A 15,296-nucleotide genomic window follows, 5' to 3' on the forward strand; every position below is an offset into this window, starting at 1 on the left:
TCAGAGAGGGCTCTGGAGAGGTAAAAGTAGCCAAGAAGAAGCTTAAGAAGAGAGCTAGAAGGGGATATGACAAGGCCTTAGCAAGTAGGATTAAGGAAAATCTCAACTGTTCTACATGTACATGAAGAATAGGAGGATGACTAGAGTGAAGGTGGGATGACTAATAAAACTGAAAATGTGCTGAGAGTTGGAGGATGTCGGGGAAGTCCTTAATGGATATTTTGCTTCAGTATTCACCAGTGAGAGGGACCTTGTTGTAAGGATAACATAAAACAGGCTGAAATGCTGGACAAGTTGACATTAAGAAAGAGGATATGCTGGATCTTTTGAAAAACATTAGGAATATAAGTTTCCAGGGCCTGGATATACCCAAATACCCCATGGTTACTTCATGATCAAAAGAAGAGATTGCGGCAGCTTCGTGCCCTCCCTGGCCACAGGAGTAGAGTGACCAGTATTATTCCGTTGCTCAAGAAGGTAACAAAGATAATCCTGGGAATTGCAGGCTAGTGACTCTTGAGTCAGTGATAGGTAAACTATTGGAGTGGATTAAAAAATAGGATTGAGCTTTTGGAAGAGTATTTATTTAGAGATTAGATTAGATTATGAGGACACGCAGTCCTCTTTTATTGTTATTTAGTAATGCATGCATTAAGAAATGATACAATATTCCTCCGGTGTGATATCACAGAAACACAGGACAGACCAAGACTGAAAAACTGACAAAAACCACATAATTATAACATATAGTTACAGGAGTGCAAGCAATACCGTAACTTGATGAAGAACAGGCCATGGGCACGGTAAAAAAAAAGTTCAAAGTCTCTCGAAAGTCCCACATCTCACGCAGACGGGAGAAAGAAGAAAACTCTCCCTGCCATGCCTGACCATAGTCCAACTCTGAGTCGTCCGAAAACTTCGAGCCTTCGACACAGAGCACCATCTTTGCCAAGCGCCTCAACCCCAGCCCCGGCTGCCAGCAGCAGGCAAAGCCGAGGAGTTGGGGCCTTCCCTCCTGAGATTTTTGATCGCACAGTAGCAGTGGCAGCGAACCAGGCATTTCAGAAGTTTCTCCAGATGTTCCTCTGTGCTTCTCACGGCTGTCTCCATCAAATCAGAATTGTGCACAGTACCCTATTTAACAAATACAATATCATACAGTGTGGAATAGGCCCTTACAACCAACTGAGATGCTCCACCCAGCAGCCCACTGATTTAACCCTAGTTTAATCACAGGGCAATTTACAATGACCAATTAACCTACCAAGCAGTACATCTTTGGACTGGGGGAGTGGGGGAGGACCAGAGCACCAGGGTCACGGGGAGAACATACGTACATACTCCTCAAACTGATACTGTAAAGCGTTGTGCTAACCCCTAGCCTGCCGTGCCGCCCCCAGGGTTGTGGGTTAGGGACTTTTAATATTAACATAATACGTACCAACAGTTATTTCAGACACTCACAAGGGTTTCCTGTCTTAGACACTCAATAGTGTTTGGATGTATTTGATGTTGTATTATACACTTCATTTTCGTGACACTTGATTTTAACCAAGAAAACTTGGAAGATACATTGTAGTTCATGTCTTTGTGTGCTTTTTGTTAGTAAAGATAAATTATGTTTATTAAGTGACCTATCCTCTTTGAGAAACCTTAAACTCCTGCTTGGGTGTTAAGGTTTTCATATTTTGAACAAGGTAGTGAAATATAAACTTTAGAAGCTACCGTACAGCTCAGTTTAATCCATTTCTGTTCATAATTTTGGCTTGTACCTTGGGATCTATGTTTAAGACTCTGAATGGCAAGGGTTGATTTAAAAATGTGAGATACAATATATATCATTTGGTGATGGAAAATTGGCATAAGTAGACTTGACAATGCTGGCAGCTGTAAGTTCAGAATTGCAGTGGTGGAGAGAGTTGTGTATAAGTAATTATCACCTCAGTTTTGGGGTGACTTTGTGACATAAGGAAATGGGAGTCATAAGTTAGAAATTAGAATGGTAAAAGCCTGTTAACCTGAAGTATGCTGTTTGATCCTTGAAATCTATGGGAGAGTGTTGTATTTATGTTAGTGTTAACAGTAGTGCATTCTCAGCTCCTGTCATTTGAGTTTTCATCTTCAGTTTATGGTTAAATTGTTTATTTTTGAATATGACTCACAACTAGATAAATAGATTTGCATTTCAGTTCAGTACTGTGTGGCTTATTAAAGATGATAAAAGCAAGTCTGGAATATCTACTAAGATGGCCATTGAGATCTTGTAGTGCTTTGAATTTGGTGGGTTCTCCTGTCTTCTGTCATCAGAAGAAATAATCAATATCTAGTGACTTGGATGTCATTTAAATAAAGTTTGTCTTTAATATCTCAATATTAATGATGAATGGTAATTGTTAAAGGTGTCAGCTCAGTATGAGCATGTGGTAATTTAAATATGGAAGGACTATATTGATTGCTGCCATTGTTTAGTTTTCAGAAACTGAAATAATGTCACATTTATTGTATTTCAGGCTTTGCACTGTAGGCTGTCTAATGTTGAACCTGTCAATACCACAGAAGGTTGGAATGATAGTGCGAAAGAAAGATTTAAACATCTGACACTGAACAAGTGCATGTGGTGTATAATTTGTAAGTGATTGCCGAAGGAAAATGTTTTCTTGTGTTAGGACATTGGCTCTCTGCTGCTTCCTGATCTGCTCCATCAAACTCACCTTTCACGTATGATTAATTACCTGCTTCCCATGGTGAATGTCATACTTAATTACTGACCATCAAAATCCAATACATACATACTCCCCACACTGCCTCTTATCCAGCTGCTTATTGGCCTTTGGTCTTTGTTGGTACTTCCACAATGTGGTAAGGCGTATTGTACTGAGCAAGTTGTACCATAATTGAGATGATTTTTAGTTAAAGGTTTGACTTATTTTAAACTCCGAAGATCTACTAGAGTAGATAAGCTAATTGTTTTAGAAATTATTTTAACAGGTAAAGAAAATAATTTCAAATATTAAACATCAAACTTGTACAACATTTGATCTTGGCTCTAGATGCTTTATTACATTTGTCTCCCTTGTACAATAGATGAGTCTATAGGAAACACGTTATCAGTTTACTTATTTGATTCAACAATGCAAGCCGATGAAATCAAATGCTGTATAAACAATATCTTGGTTGAAGAAAACCTGGCAAGCTTTGTAAAAAAGTAAGCATCTTTGATTATTTTTAAACACATATTTGTACATTTATATTGTTAACTGGTAGTTATTTTGAACTTGATGAGTCACTTTGAAATTGAAAATGGCTGTTGTATTTTAAGGAGTTAGATGAGTGTTGGAGCTTGTACTAAATTGAGTATTGCATTATATTCAATAGTTACTGCTTGAAAGTAGAAAGTTAGTCAGGTGCCTAGAAATTTAGAATAATTCATATTTTGGTGTGATGAGCAATTGATTCTTTTTTTTTTGAGTAGCGGGTTTGTTGCAAGCTATTTGATCTGCTTTTTCCTTTGGAAACTTACATGTATCGAATGGGACAATGCACAGAGAAGCCTGACTTGAACTGTGCTGTCCAATGAGATACAATACATGCTTGGATGTCCGAGCTTGTTCCAGTGCATCATGTCCGGTAGAAGCCTCCCAGTGGTAATTCTTCTTAAGTAATTTGCATGACTCATTTCGCTGAGGGGTAGCAAGTGGTTGTAGGAGGAATACTCAAGCATCTAGGAGCTCATAATCCTCATTTGACCATGCTTTCTCCCCTGCCAAATTACCCTTGAAAAATAAAGGAATGACCATTTCTCACCTTTACCAACTCCATACACTGTATACTTTTGACCACTTTTATTCCAGTCTAGCAATCATGTTTTTAGTCACTGGCCCCAAGTGTACTTTGCAATATCAGGCCAACCAAGGCAAAGATAATTTTCTGGTGCAAATCATTTTTGAAAATAGACTATCCTTTGGGGTTGGTTTGACTAAATTTCCCAGCAGAAGATTGTCGATCAAAATATTCAGTATCCTGCTGTGCAGTAAACTTTAATGTATCTCAACCGGTGACATTTAATTTCGAAAAAAAAGAAGAATCCCTTCAAAATGTGCATCAAGTATGTGCATTCTGATTCCTGGGTTTTCAGGTCCAGTAGGCAGTAGGACATTAACAAGATAAATGATGATATTCCTTCTTGAAGGGTGACTAGCAAACTGTTATTTTGAAAGAACAGTGCTGTGATTCTCCAGTGTTTTGGAGGTCCCTCAGTGCTATTGCCTTAATTTCTGCAACTGGTGTTTACCACTGACTTTAAATATCTTTGTTGTGGGTTTTCTATGTTTTTATTAAACAAAGTTTTTTTTTACCATTTTGATGTTTTCAAAGCTGTTCCACAGATACTGTTGAAGCGCATAGTAACAGCAATCTGAATTTCAAACAAATACATGAACGTAAAGAACTAGATGTTTGCCAGGATGTCATGAAATCTCAGCTGTTTGAAGGGACAGATTTGCTGGTGAAAGGACCAAGTAACAGTATTCCTGATTTGGGTCAGCGTGTTGATGTGAAGGTCACGTTTGTGGCATCTCCCAGCAGCATATTTGTTCAAACAGTACGGTCTCAGCATCTACTGAAAGAGTAAGTGTTTTAATGTTTTTTTGCCTTTTTGTCCCTCCCAGTTGCATTGTCTAAAGACCATTTGGGGATGAGCTAGAAATGTTGGTACCTATGACACCCCAGTCCATAATTTAAAATATATTCAGCTTTATTTTAATCCTCGGAGGTAATCTCCATGGTTAATAAAGTTCTGTTGTAGTCCTGTCTGCAAGTGTGGTCATTGTTATAAGGCTCTGCATCTGAGACCTCAATTTAACAAGGACTCTTATTTTCCACAAGTATTAAAGCGGGGTTATTTTGCCCATGTGAAGCCAGAGTTTGTTGGATATTAGTCCATCTCTGGATTTCTGACACTTATTGCACCATTTTGTATAGCTCAAAATCATAATTCCAGAATCACCTGGTTAAATATTTTGGTGCTCTTCATCCCACTATTTTAGCCACTCCATTTTGCATTCAAGTTGTTCCCAAAGTCTTGATCCTAGTTTGTTGCTGTAACAGCCCTGAATGTGGAATTCTGAAAGCATTAGCGTCCCTCATCTGTTTTGAAAGCTTGGTAACTTACAGAACACATAGAATATATGGAACAGGCCCTCTTCCATAATTTCTGCACTGACCATGATGCCAATCTAAACTAAACCCATCTGCTAATATGTGGTTCATATTTCTCTGTTCCCTGCTCGGTATTTATTCAATATCAACAAAATTTGCAGAAGAAACACAAGCATTATGTCAGCACATGAAACAAAAAAATGTAAAATTGATGGAATGACGATATGTTTCAGTTTGCAGAAGGAAATGAAAGATGTGTATTCATCATCTGAACCTGATACAGTTGAGTGGGAGGAAAATAGGGACTGTGTGCTCTTGATTTCTGAAACCAAAGAGTGGCGAAGGGCAAAAGTCACCAGGGTGATTTCAGACAAGATGGTGGAGGTAATTATTTATGATGACACTGTACAAGGACCTTTTAGTTTATTTTTTAGCATCAGAACATTGCACATTGGTGGGGGGCATGAAACCTTGGACAGTTTGGATAAATCAACCTGCTGGCCATGAATTTCTGCTCTGCATTGACTCTAATGTATGTGTAAAATATTTGAGTTTTTAAGGAGTTGTAGGTTAAAACTACAGCAGTCTAGAAACTTCTGTTGTTTCTCAAAGACTACCATTTAGAGCTAATGCTTCTGATTCTGTCCACAGTCATTCATATATGCTATCTATTTCATAAACTTTTGAGGTTTGCAGTATAAAACCTGTCTGAAAGACTACAGAAAATAATGGTTATAGCCCAGTCCATCACAGGCAAAGCCGTCACCAGCATTGAGTATATTTACATGGAGCATTGCCACAAGAAAGCAGCATTCTTTATCAAAAACACCCACCATCCAAACAATGCTCCTTTCTAGCCACTGTCATCGCCAGGAGGTACAAAACCCTCAAGTCCGACACCACCAGGTTCAGGAATAGATTAAAAGGCATCCGTTAGTCTTGCGAGACCATGGATCTGCGCCTGGAAAGTCTTCACTCTCCAGGGTGCAGGCCTGGGCAAGGTTGTATGGAAGACCAGCAGTTGCCCAAGCTGCAAGTCTCCCATCTCCATGACACCAATGTTGTCCAAGGGAAGGGCATTAGGACCCATACAGCTTGGCACCAGTGTCGTCACAGAGCAATGTGTGGTTAAGTGCCTTGCTCAAGGACACAACACATTGCCTCGGCTGGGGCCCAAACTCACGACCTTCAGGTCGCTAGTCCAATACCTTAACCACTTGGCCATATTATCCTGTAACTATCAGGATTCTGAACTTGCGTGAATGACTTCACTTACCACAACTCTGAACTGATTCTACAACTTACAGACTCGCTTTCAGTATTACAGCTCGTTCTCAGTATTAGTTTTTTATTTGTGCTGTTTTTCATCTTTTGCACATTGATTATAATAATTATTATTTGCAGGTCTTTGTTTATGTATGATTTTTTTGTAAATCTGAATTGGGTTTAGTATCACTGACGTGTTGTGAAATTAGTTGTTTTGCACAGCATTGCAGTGCAAAATACTATAAATTACAATAAGAAAAATATATACTGTATATTTATTTAAAAAATCAGTGCAAAAGTAGTGAACTAGTATTTACGGGTTGGTTCATTGCTCATTCAGAAATCTGATGCCAAAGGGAAAGAAGCTTTTACTAAAATATTGAGTGTGTGTCTTCAGGCTCCTGTACCACCTCTATGCTAGTACTAAAAAGAGACCATGTCTTGTGGGGGGCGGGGGGGTCCCTTAATGATGGATGCTGCTTTTTTGATGTATCATCCTTTGAAGATGTTTTTGATGCTGGATAAGCTGGTGTCAGACAATGATGAAACCCAGTTAGAATCCACTCCATGATAAATCTTTAGAAATTTGCTAGTCTTTGGTGACATACCAAATCTCCCCTTACTCCTAATGAAACATAGCTGCCGGCCTGCCTTCTTCGTAATTGCATCAATATGTTGGGCTGAGGATAGATTTTCAAAGATGTTGACATCCAGCAACTCGAAACTGCTCACCCTTTCCAGTGCTGACCCTCAATGAGGGCTGTGTCCCCTTCCTGAAGTTCACGATCAGTTCCTTTGTCTTAGGTTATGTTGAGTACAAGGTTGTTGTTGAGACACCACTCTACCAGCCAATCTATCTCACTCCTGTATCCTCCTTTGCATTTCTATTGTATTTCTTTATTTTTCCTGTAGAAAATGAATCTCATGATGTATGATTACACATATGCACTTTGATAATAAATTTACTTAAACTTTGAAAGTTCTTGAATTTAAAGCCAGTTTCATACTTTGTTATCTAAATTGCACAAATTATTTTCAACACTATATAAAATGTCTGGAAGCTGAGAATTAAAAGATTTATTTTTCTAGAAATTAATAAATCTTGCTTTGAAATATTTCTTTAATGTAACTTGAAGTGAAACTTTTCATGTTGGGCAGTCTTAGACTAAATAATTGCTTAGTACAATTGATTATTCTACTCACCAGCTCTGAAGAACAATGGCAGATATTCGTGCTTTGACTTTTGAAAGAAAATATAACAAAATAATATGCATTAGCTTTCAACAGGAATGCCAACGTATGAATTTTATTTTTAATGAATGTGATTCAGCATTGAAACTTGCATCGATCCTTTAGGGCGGACATTCTACTTCCTTTGTATCCAACATGGCGCTGATTTGGCACATACACTGAGGATGTAATTTTAAAAGATTATCCCATATGAGACCACAAAATTAGTCGAGTGGTTCCTTCTTTAGTTATGGGGAAAGAATTAGAAATACTGTCTTCTTTGAATATACCCTACCTTTTATAAACTATGGTGGCATTCCAGATGCAGGTTCCATTTTTGTAAACGTCCATAATTCAATTTGGCCCTTAAGTCAGAAAATACATGATCACTCTATGTCAACTCTAACCTTACCTCCACAGTATTGTAATAAACTTGTTGATAAATTTACTTAGAACTTTGAAAGTTCTTGAATTTAAAGCCATTCTTGAATTGTTGATAAAAGCAAATTAACACAAACGTTTATTTATTTTCTTCCCCAACCTAATTGCAATGGTACATAATGGTAGGGAATGACCTAGCAAAGGAAAGACACAACGGTCAGGTCTCTGGCACAGAATCTGTCTCTGTGACTCAGAAGGAAAAAGGTGGTGGGGGAGAAGAGATGAGCTATAGTGTAGGGGATTCAATGGCTAGAGGAACAGACAGAGGTTCTGTGGATGAGCAGAAAATTCCCAGGTGGTATATGGCCTCCTAGGTACCAGTGTCGCAGATACGATATAATTTCACCGGAGAGCTGCGCGCACTGCCATCTTCTCCTCCCGCCGATTTCCAACCTATAAAAGGGCTGGATGAGATAGAGTTTGTCAAATGTGCTCAGGAAAGTTTCCTTAATCAATATAGAGGTCCCAACTAGAGGGAGTGTGTAATGCACCTCTTGTCAGGGAATGCGACAGGGTAGGTGACAGAAGTTTGACTAGGGGAACACTTTGCATCTCATGATCATAACTATCAAGATAATTATGAAGAATCTCCTTTGTTTGAGATTCTAAATTGAAGAAAGACCAAAGTGAAACTTAGAGTTTATGTTCCTGTCAAATTAAAAGGCAAGGATAACAGGTTTAGGGAACCTTGGTTTTTGAGAGATCTTGAGGCCCTGGTTAAGAAAAAGGAGGAGCATAGAGGGTAAAGGCAAGAAGAAACAAATGATGTATTTGAGAAGTATCAGAAGTGCAAGAGAACACTTTAGGAAATCAGGAGGGCTAAAAGAAGACATGAGGTTGCTCTAGCAGATGAGGTGAAGGAGAAGGTGAGGTCATGGACTATTCAGATTATCAAGGTAGAGATGTTTTCTATTTGAGGCAAATTAGGGTGGATAAATCCTAATCCCCAGGACCTGACAAGGTATTCCCTCAGACCCTGTGGTAGGCTAATGCAGAAATTGCAGACGCTGTAGCAGAGATACTTAAAATGTTCTTAGCAATGGGTGAGGTGTCGGAGGATGGAAAATAGCTAATGGTGTGATATTGATTAAGAAGGGCTCTATATATAAGCAAGGATATGATAGGCCAGTGAGCTGACATCAGTAGTGGGTAAGTTATTTGAAGGTATTCTAAGAAACCAGATATGCAAGTATTTGGAAAGGCAGGGACTGATTAGGAATTGTCAACATGGCTTTGTGCATGGTAGGTCGTGTCTTAATCAGTCTTGGAGCTTTTCAAGGAAATTACCTTGAAAGTTGATGAAGGCAAGGCAAGGCATTTAACAGAGTCCCGTTTAGGAGAGTGGTCAAGGAGGTTCAGTTGCTTGGCATTCAGGATGAGGTTAGTAAATTGATTTAGACTTTGGCTTTGCGGAACAAGCCAGCGAGTGATAGTAGATGGTTGCCTCACTGACTGAAGGCCTGTGACAAGTGGCATGATGCTAGGATCAGTGCTGGGTCCATTATTGTTTGTCATTTTTATCAACAATCTGGTAAACTGAATTAGTAACTTTGCAGATGGCACTAAGATTGGGGGCATAGTGGACAGCAAGAAGGTCTATCAAAGGTTGCAGCAGGTTCTGGAGCAGCTGGAAAAATGGGCTAAAAAGTAGTAGATGGAATTTAATGCAACAATGCTTACATAAATACATAAAACTAGGTAATGATAGAGATCTAGAAGATTATAAGGCTAGCAGGAAGGAGCTTAGGAATTAAATTAGGAGAGCCAGAAGGGGCCATGAGAGGGATTAAAGAAAACCCCAAGGCATTCTACAGTATGTGAAGAGCAAGAGGATAAGATGTGAGAGAATAGGACCAATCAAGTGTGACAGAGGAAAAGTGTGTATGGAACCGGAGGAGATAGCAGAGGTACTTAATGAATACTTTGCTTCAGTATTCACTATGGAAAAGGACCTTGGCGATTGTAGGGATGACTTGCAGTGGACTGAAAAGCTTGAGCCTGTAGGTATTAAGAAGAGATGTGCTGGAGCTTTTGGAGAGCATCAAGATAGATAAGTCACTGGGACCAGACGAGATGTACCCCAGGCTACTGTGGGAGGCGAGGGAGGAGATTGCTGAGCCTCTGGTGATGATCTTTGCATCATCAATGGGATGGCAGAGGTTCCGCAGGATTGGAGGGTTGCGGATGTTGTTCCCTTATTCAAGAAAGGGAGTAGAGATTGCCCAGGAAATTATAGACCAGTGAGTCTTACTTCAATGGTTGGTAAGTTGATGGAAAAGATCCTGAAAGGCGGGATTTATGAACATTTGGAGAAGCATAATATGATTAGGAATAGTCAGCATGATTTTGTCAAAGGCAGGTCATGCCTTACGAGCCTGATTGAAGTTTTTGAGGATGTGACTAAGCACATTGATGAAGGTATTTGATAAAGTACCCCATGCAGGCTTATTGAGAAAGTAAGGAAGCATGGGATCCAAGGAGACCTTGCTTTGCGGATCCAGTATTGGCTTGCCCATAGAAGGCAAAGAGTGGTTGTAGAGGGGTCATATTCTGCAGGGAGGCCGGTGACCAGTGGTGTGCCTCAGGGACCTGTTCTGGGACCCTTACTCTTTGTGATTTTTTTTATAAATGACCTGGATGAGGAAGTGGAGGGATGGGTTCATAAATATGCTGATGACACAAAGGTTAGGGGTGTTGTGGATTGTGTGGAGGGCTGTCAGAGGTTACAGCGGGCCATTGATAGGGTGCAAAACTGGTCTGAGAAGTGGTAGGTGGAGTTCAACCCAGTTAAGTGTGAAATGGTTCATTTTGGTAGGTCAATTATGAAGGCAGAATCTATTAATGGTAAGACTTTTGGCAGTGTGGAGGATCAGAGGGATCTTGGGGTCTGAGTCCATAGGACACTCAAAGCTGCTATGCAGGTTGACTCTGTGGTTAAGAAGGCATATGGTGCATCAACAGTGGGATTGAGTTTAAGAGCTGAGAGGTAATGTTACAGCTATATAGGAATGTGGTCAGATCCCACTTGGAGTACTGCACTCAGTTCTGCTCACCTTATTACAGGAAGGATGTGGAAACTATAGAAAGGGAGGAGATTTACAAAGATGTTGCCTGGATTGGGGAGCATGCCTTATGAGAATAGGTTGAGTGAACTCGGTCTTTTCTCCTTGGAGTGGTGGAGGATGAGAGGTGACCTAATAGAGGTGTATAAGATGATGAGAGGCATTGATCATGTGGATAGTCAGAGGCTTTTTCTCAGGGCTGAAATGGCTAACATGAGAGGGCACAGTTTTAAGGTGCTTAGAAATAGGTACAGAGAAGATGTCAGGTAAGTTTTTTACGCAGAGAGTGGTGAGTGCATGGAATGGGCTGCTAGTGATGGTGGTAGAGGCGGATACAATAGGGTCTTTTAAGAGACTTCTGGATAGGTACGTGGAGCTTAGAAAAATAGGGGGCAATGGGTAACCCTAGGTAGTTTCTAAAGTAAGTACATGTTCGGCACAGCGTTGTGGGCCAAAGGGCCTGCAGTAAGTTTTCTTTATTCTAAGTGTGCAGTGTTACACTTTGAGATGTCAAACCAGGATAGGATTTACACAATGAACAGTGAGGAGTGTGGTAGAACAGAGGGATCTGGGGTCATAATTCATTGGAAGTGGCATCACAGGTAGAGAGGGTTGTAAAGAAATCTTTTGGCACATTAGCCTTCATAAACAAACTATTGAGTACAGGAGGTGGGATGTTATGTTGAAGTTGAATAAGATTTTGGCGAGGCCTAATTATGATTATGAGGACACGCAGTCCCCTTTTATTGTCATTTAGTAATGCATGCATTAAGAAATGATAAAAATGTTTTTCCAGAATGATATCACGAAAACACATGACAAACCGACTTAAAAACTAACAAAAACCACATAATTATAACATATAGTTACAACAGTGCAAAGCAATACAGTAATTTGATAAGAACAGACCATGGCACAGTAAAAGTCTCAGAGTCTCTCAAAAGTCCCATCATCTCACGCAGACGGTAAACTTCCAGCGCCGCCAACTTGCCGATGCAGCATCCCGGAAGCATCGGACCACATTTGGAGTATTGCGTGGAGTTCTGGTCACCTACCTACAGGAAAGATGTCAATAAGATTGAAAGAGTGTAGAAAAAATTTATAAGGATGTTGCCAAGACTTCTGGACCTGAGTAGTAGTATGAGGGGTATAGATAGTGTAAATGCAAGTGTGGGACCCGTAGTAATGTGGAGCATATTAATGGATACTGGATACCCCCTGATTTTCTTATATTATGTTCATATTATTTTTATTGCTTTGGTTTGTTATTTTGTTCATTCACAATTTGATTAATGTTCAGTTGCACTAGCAACGGTAATATTTTAGGAGGTTAATCGATGGTTACAAGGGGCAAAGCTTATACAGGCACTTGGGGCAGCTGAGGGGTCCTGGGGGCACAATAGGGCGCACGTGATGGAGTAGGTGGAGACGGCCCAGCAGCATGCATAGTAAGCCAATGCACTTGTGTTGCTGTATTTCCAGAAAGGAAAATAAAGACATTATTTTAAGCTTCTGCATGCCTGGAAGTCCCTTTTGTGCCCAAGTGTGCAACACAAGCAGGTATTTTCCACTGAGGTTGAGGAAGACTAGAACTAGAGGTTATAAGCTTAGGGTGGAAGATAAATGTTTAAGGGGACCTTGAGGGGGTGCATTTTCACTGTGGTGAGAGTGGAATGAGCTGCCAGTGGAAGTGGTGGATTTGGGCTCGATTTCAACATATAAGAGGAATTTAGATAGGTACATGGATGGGAGGGGGTATGTAGGTCTATGATCTGGGTACAGGTCAATGGACTAGGTGGATTAATAGTTTGGAATGGACTAGATGGGCCAAAGGGCTAGTTTCTGAACTATAGTGTTTTATGATTCTATGACTAATAATAGGGATGTCCCATGCCCAATGGCTGGTTTCAATGGGCTAGAAGTATCGGTGGAAAACATATGCACGAATATCAATTGAAATGATTGCTTGTCAATTTTCAAAGCAACTCTCAGGGCTTCCTATGGTGAAAATGGCAGCCTGCATTCTTAAAAGGCAACAAAACTCATTCATCTCTCCTGAAGTTGGGCATTTGTATACCAGGGTGGACCTGTACTTGATGTTTGGCTGTTTCATAGAGGAGAATTATTGTACTTGGGGTGTGATATTTATAAAATCCTGGTTTATTGCTTCATGTATAATAATTGGTACATTCGCTTGAAGCAAGTTGTTTTTACCCAGGTGTTCTGCTATGACTTTGGGAATAAAGAAATGGTAAACAGATGCGAGTTAAAGCAGCTAAAAGAAGAATTTCAGTTTGAACCTCTGGCACTTGAATGTTGTTTATCATCCATAAGGTAAATTTAAGATCCTGTGACTATTGCCATTTTGTTACTTGGATGAATGTTCAAAAATTTTTTTTGGAGTTTTTAATGTTTTGTGTGTCTGTCATTGCAAAATATGTAATCATTTCTATTTTTAAAACCATGAAGTTAAGTTTTACTTTTGTGTAAAAAAAAATTAAGTGCCCATCCCAATGCTGAAAATAATGTTTAGTTTTATTATTCTAGACCAGCTGGAGGGAGCTTAAAGTGGGCAGCGACATCATGTGATTTCTTGGAAGATACTTTGATTGGAAGTTCAGTTCTTATCAAAATCGAGGTCAGTTCATCCATAAAAAATGATGTTCAATATTTTTGAATGTAGCTTATGTGCACTACTAACGTAGTTTATGTTCAAGTCAACCTGCAATGTAATAATTTAGTTTTGAATAATGTACAGTGTGCATTTGCAGGAAAAAAGGTTAAAATTGTAATTATGAAAAAGTATTAGTTTGGCATGTGGCCAAGTGGTTAAGGCATTGGACTAGCGACCTGAAGGTCGTGAGTTCGAGCTCTAGCCGAGGCAGTGTGTTGTGTCCTTGAGCAAGGCACTTAACCACACAGTGCTCTGCGATGACAATGGTCCCAAAGCTATATCAGCCCTTGCCCTTCCCTTGGACAACATCGGTGTCGTGGAGAGGGGAGACTTGCAGCATGGGCAACTGCTGGTCTTCCATACAACCTTGCCTAGGCCTGCGCCCTGAAGAGTGAAGACTTTCCAGGCGCAGATCCATGGTCTCGCAAGACTAACGGATTCCTTCAATTAATTTGGTACTTGTGTTGAATACATGAAACCAATAAAGATGATTCTTTAGGGCAGTAGATTTTAAAATTCCCTTATTAGTCCTTCTAGGTGAGGCAATACTTCACATCTGAATCGTTTCAGTGTCATTTATTCCAGCGGTGCTCTCAGTGTGGCCTCCTCTACATTGACACCCAACACGATTTAGGGGATCGCTTGGTCGAGCACCTTCGCTCTGCCTGACCTAACAGCCAGAATCTCCTGGAGGCCAGCTGTTTTAGTTCCACTTCCTATTCCCACATTGACATGTCTGTCCATGACCTCCTCGGCTGCTAAGTTGAAGCTAGACGCAGATTAAAGTAACAACACTTAAATGGTCTTGAACGTGATTATATCAACATCAAATTTTCTAATTTCCAGTAACCACCTCCTTACTTCTGATTACCTCTTACTTCCTAATCTTTCCTTATTTTTCTGACCCATTATCCCTTTACCATCTTCTGCCCATCACTTGCACCTTCTTTCCTCTGGTTCCCACCTCCTTCCCTTTATTCCACAGTGCACTGTTCTTTACATCAGATTCTATCATTTTCAGCCCTTTGCCTCTTCCACCTTTCACCTCCATTTTCTCACACAAGTCCTACTCCTTCCTCCCTCTGCCACCTACTCACCAGGATTCACCTATCTCCAGCACATGCTTTTTCCACCACCCCCACCCTTTTATTCTGGCTTCTTCCCTCTTTCTTTTAAATCTCTGCCAAACATCAGCCTTTAATTTCCTTCCACTGATGCTCCCTGAACTGCAAAGTTCCTCCAGCATTTTGTGTGTGTTGATCCATTCCATCATCTGCCCTCTTTCTTGTGGTTCTACTTTGATTAACACGGTTTTTAAACCCTTTCCTCCAACATAAAAGTAGCAACAAATTTTAAAAATATATACTTTTCTCTAATCCTTGCTTTACTCTTCTATTTGGTGACTTCAGCTTCATCTTTAGAGTAAGTAGAAGGAACACCATGAGTAATTGTGTGATCCATCCATT

At 40.0% G+C, this 15,296-nt stretch overlaps 1 protein-coding gene across 1 annotated transcript in view; it reads left to right on the plus strand.

Annotated features, from left to right (window-relative positions):
* rnf17 (ring finger protein 17) overlaps nt 1-15,296 on the plus strand; it is a 150,598-nt gene that overhangs the window by 80,531 nt on the left and 54,771 nt on the right. The window contains exons 16-21 of the mRNA XM_063054906.1: nt 2,511-2,628; nt 3,085-3,205; nt 4,375-4,626; nt 5,391-5,541; nt 13,375-13,490; nt 13,704-13,794. Of these exons, the coding sequence (XP_062910976.1) occupies nt 2,511-2,628; nt 3,085-3,205; nt 4,375-4,626; nt 5,391-5,541; nt 13,375-13,490; nt 13,704-13,794 (849 nt within the window). The remainder of the gene's footprint in view (nt 1-2,510; nt 2,629-3,084; nt 3,206-4,374; nt 4,627-5,390; nt 5,542-13,374; nt 13,491-13,703; nt 13,795-15,296) is intronic.

The sequence above is a fragment of the Mobula hypostoma genome, chromosome 7 (genome assembly GCF_963921235.1).
Source record: "Mobula hypostoma chromosome 7, sMobHyp1.1, whole genome shotgun sequence".
Lineage (NCBI taxonomy): Eukaryota > Metazoa > Chordata > Chondrichthyes > Myliobatiformes > Myliobatidae > Mobula > Mobula hypostoma.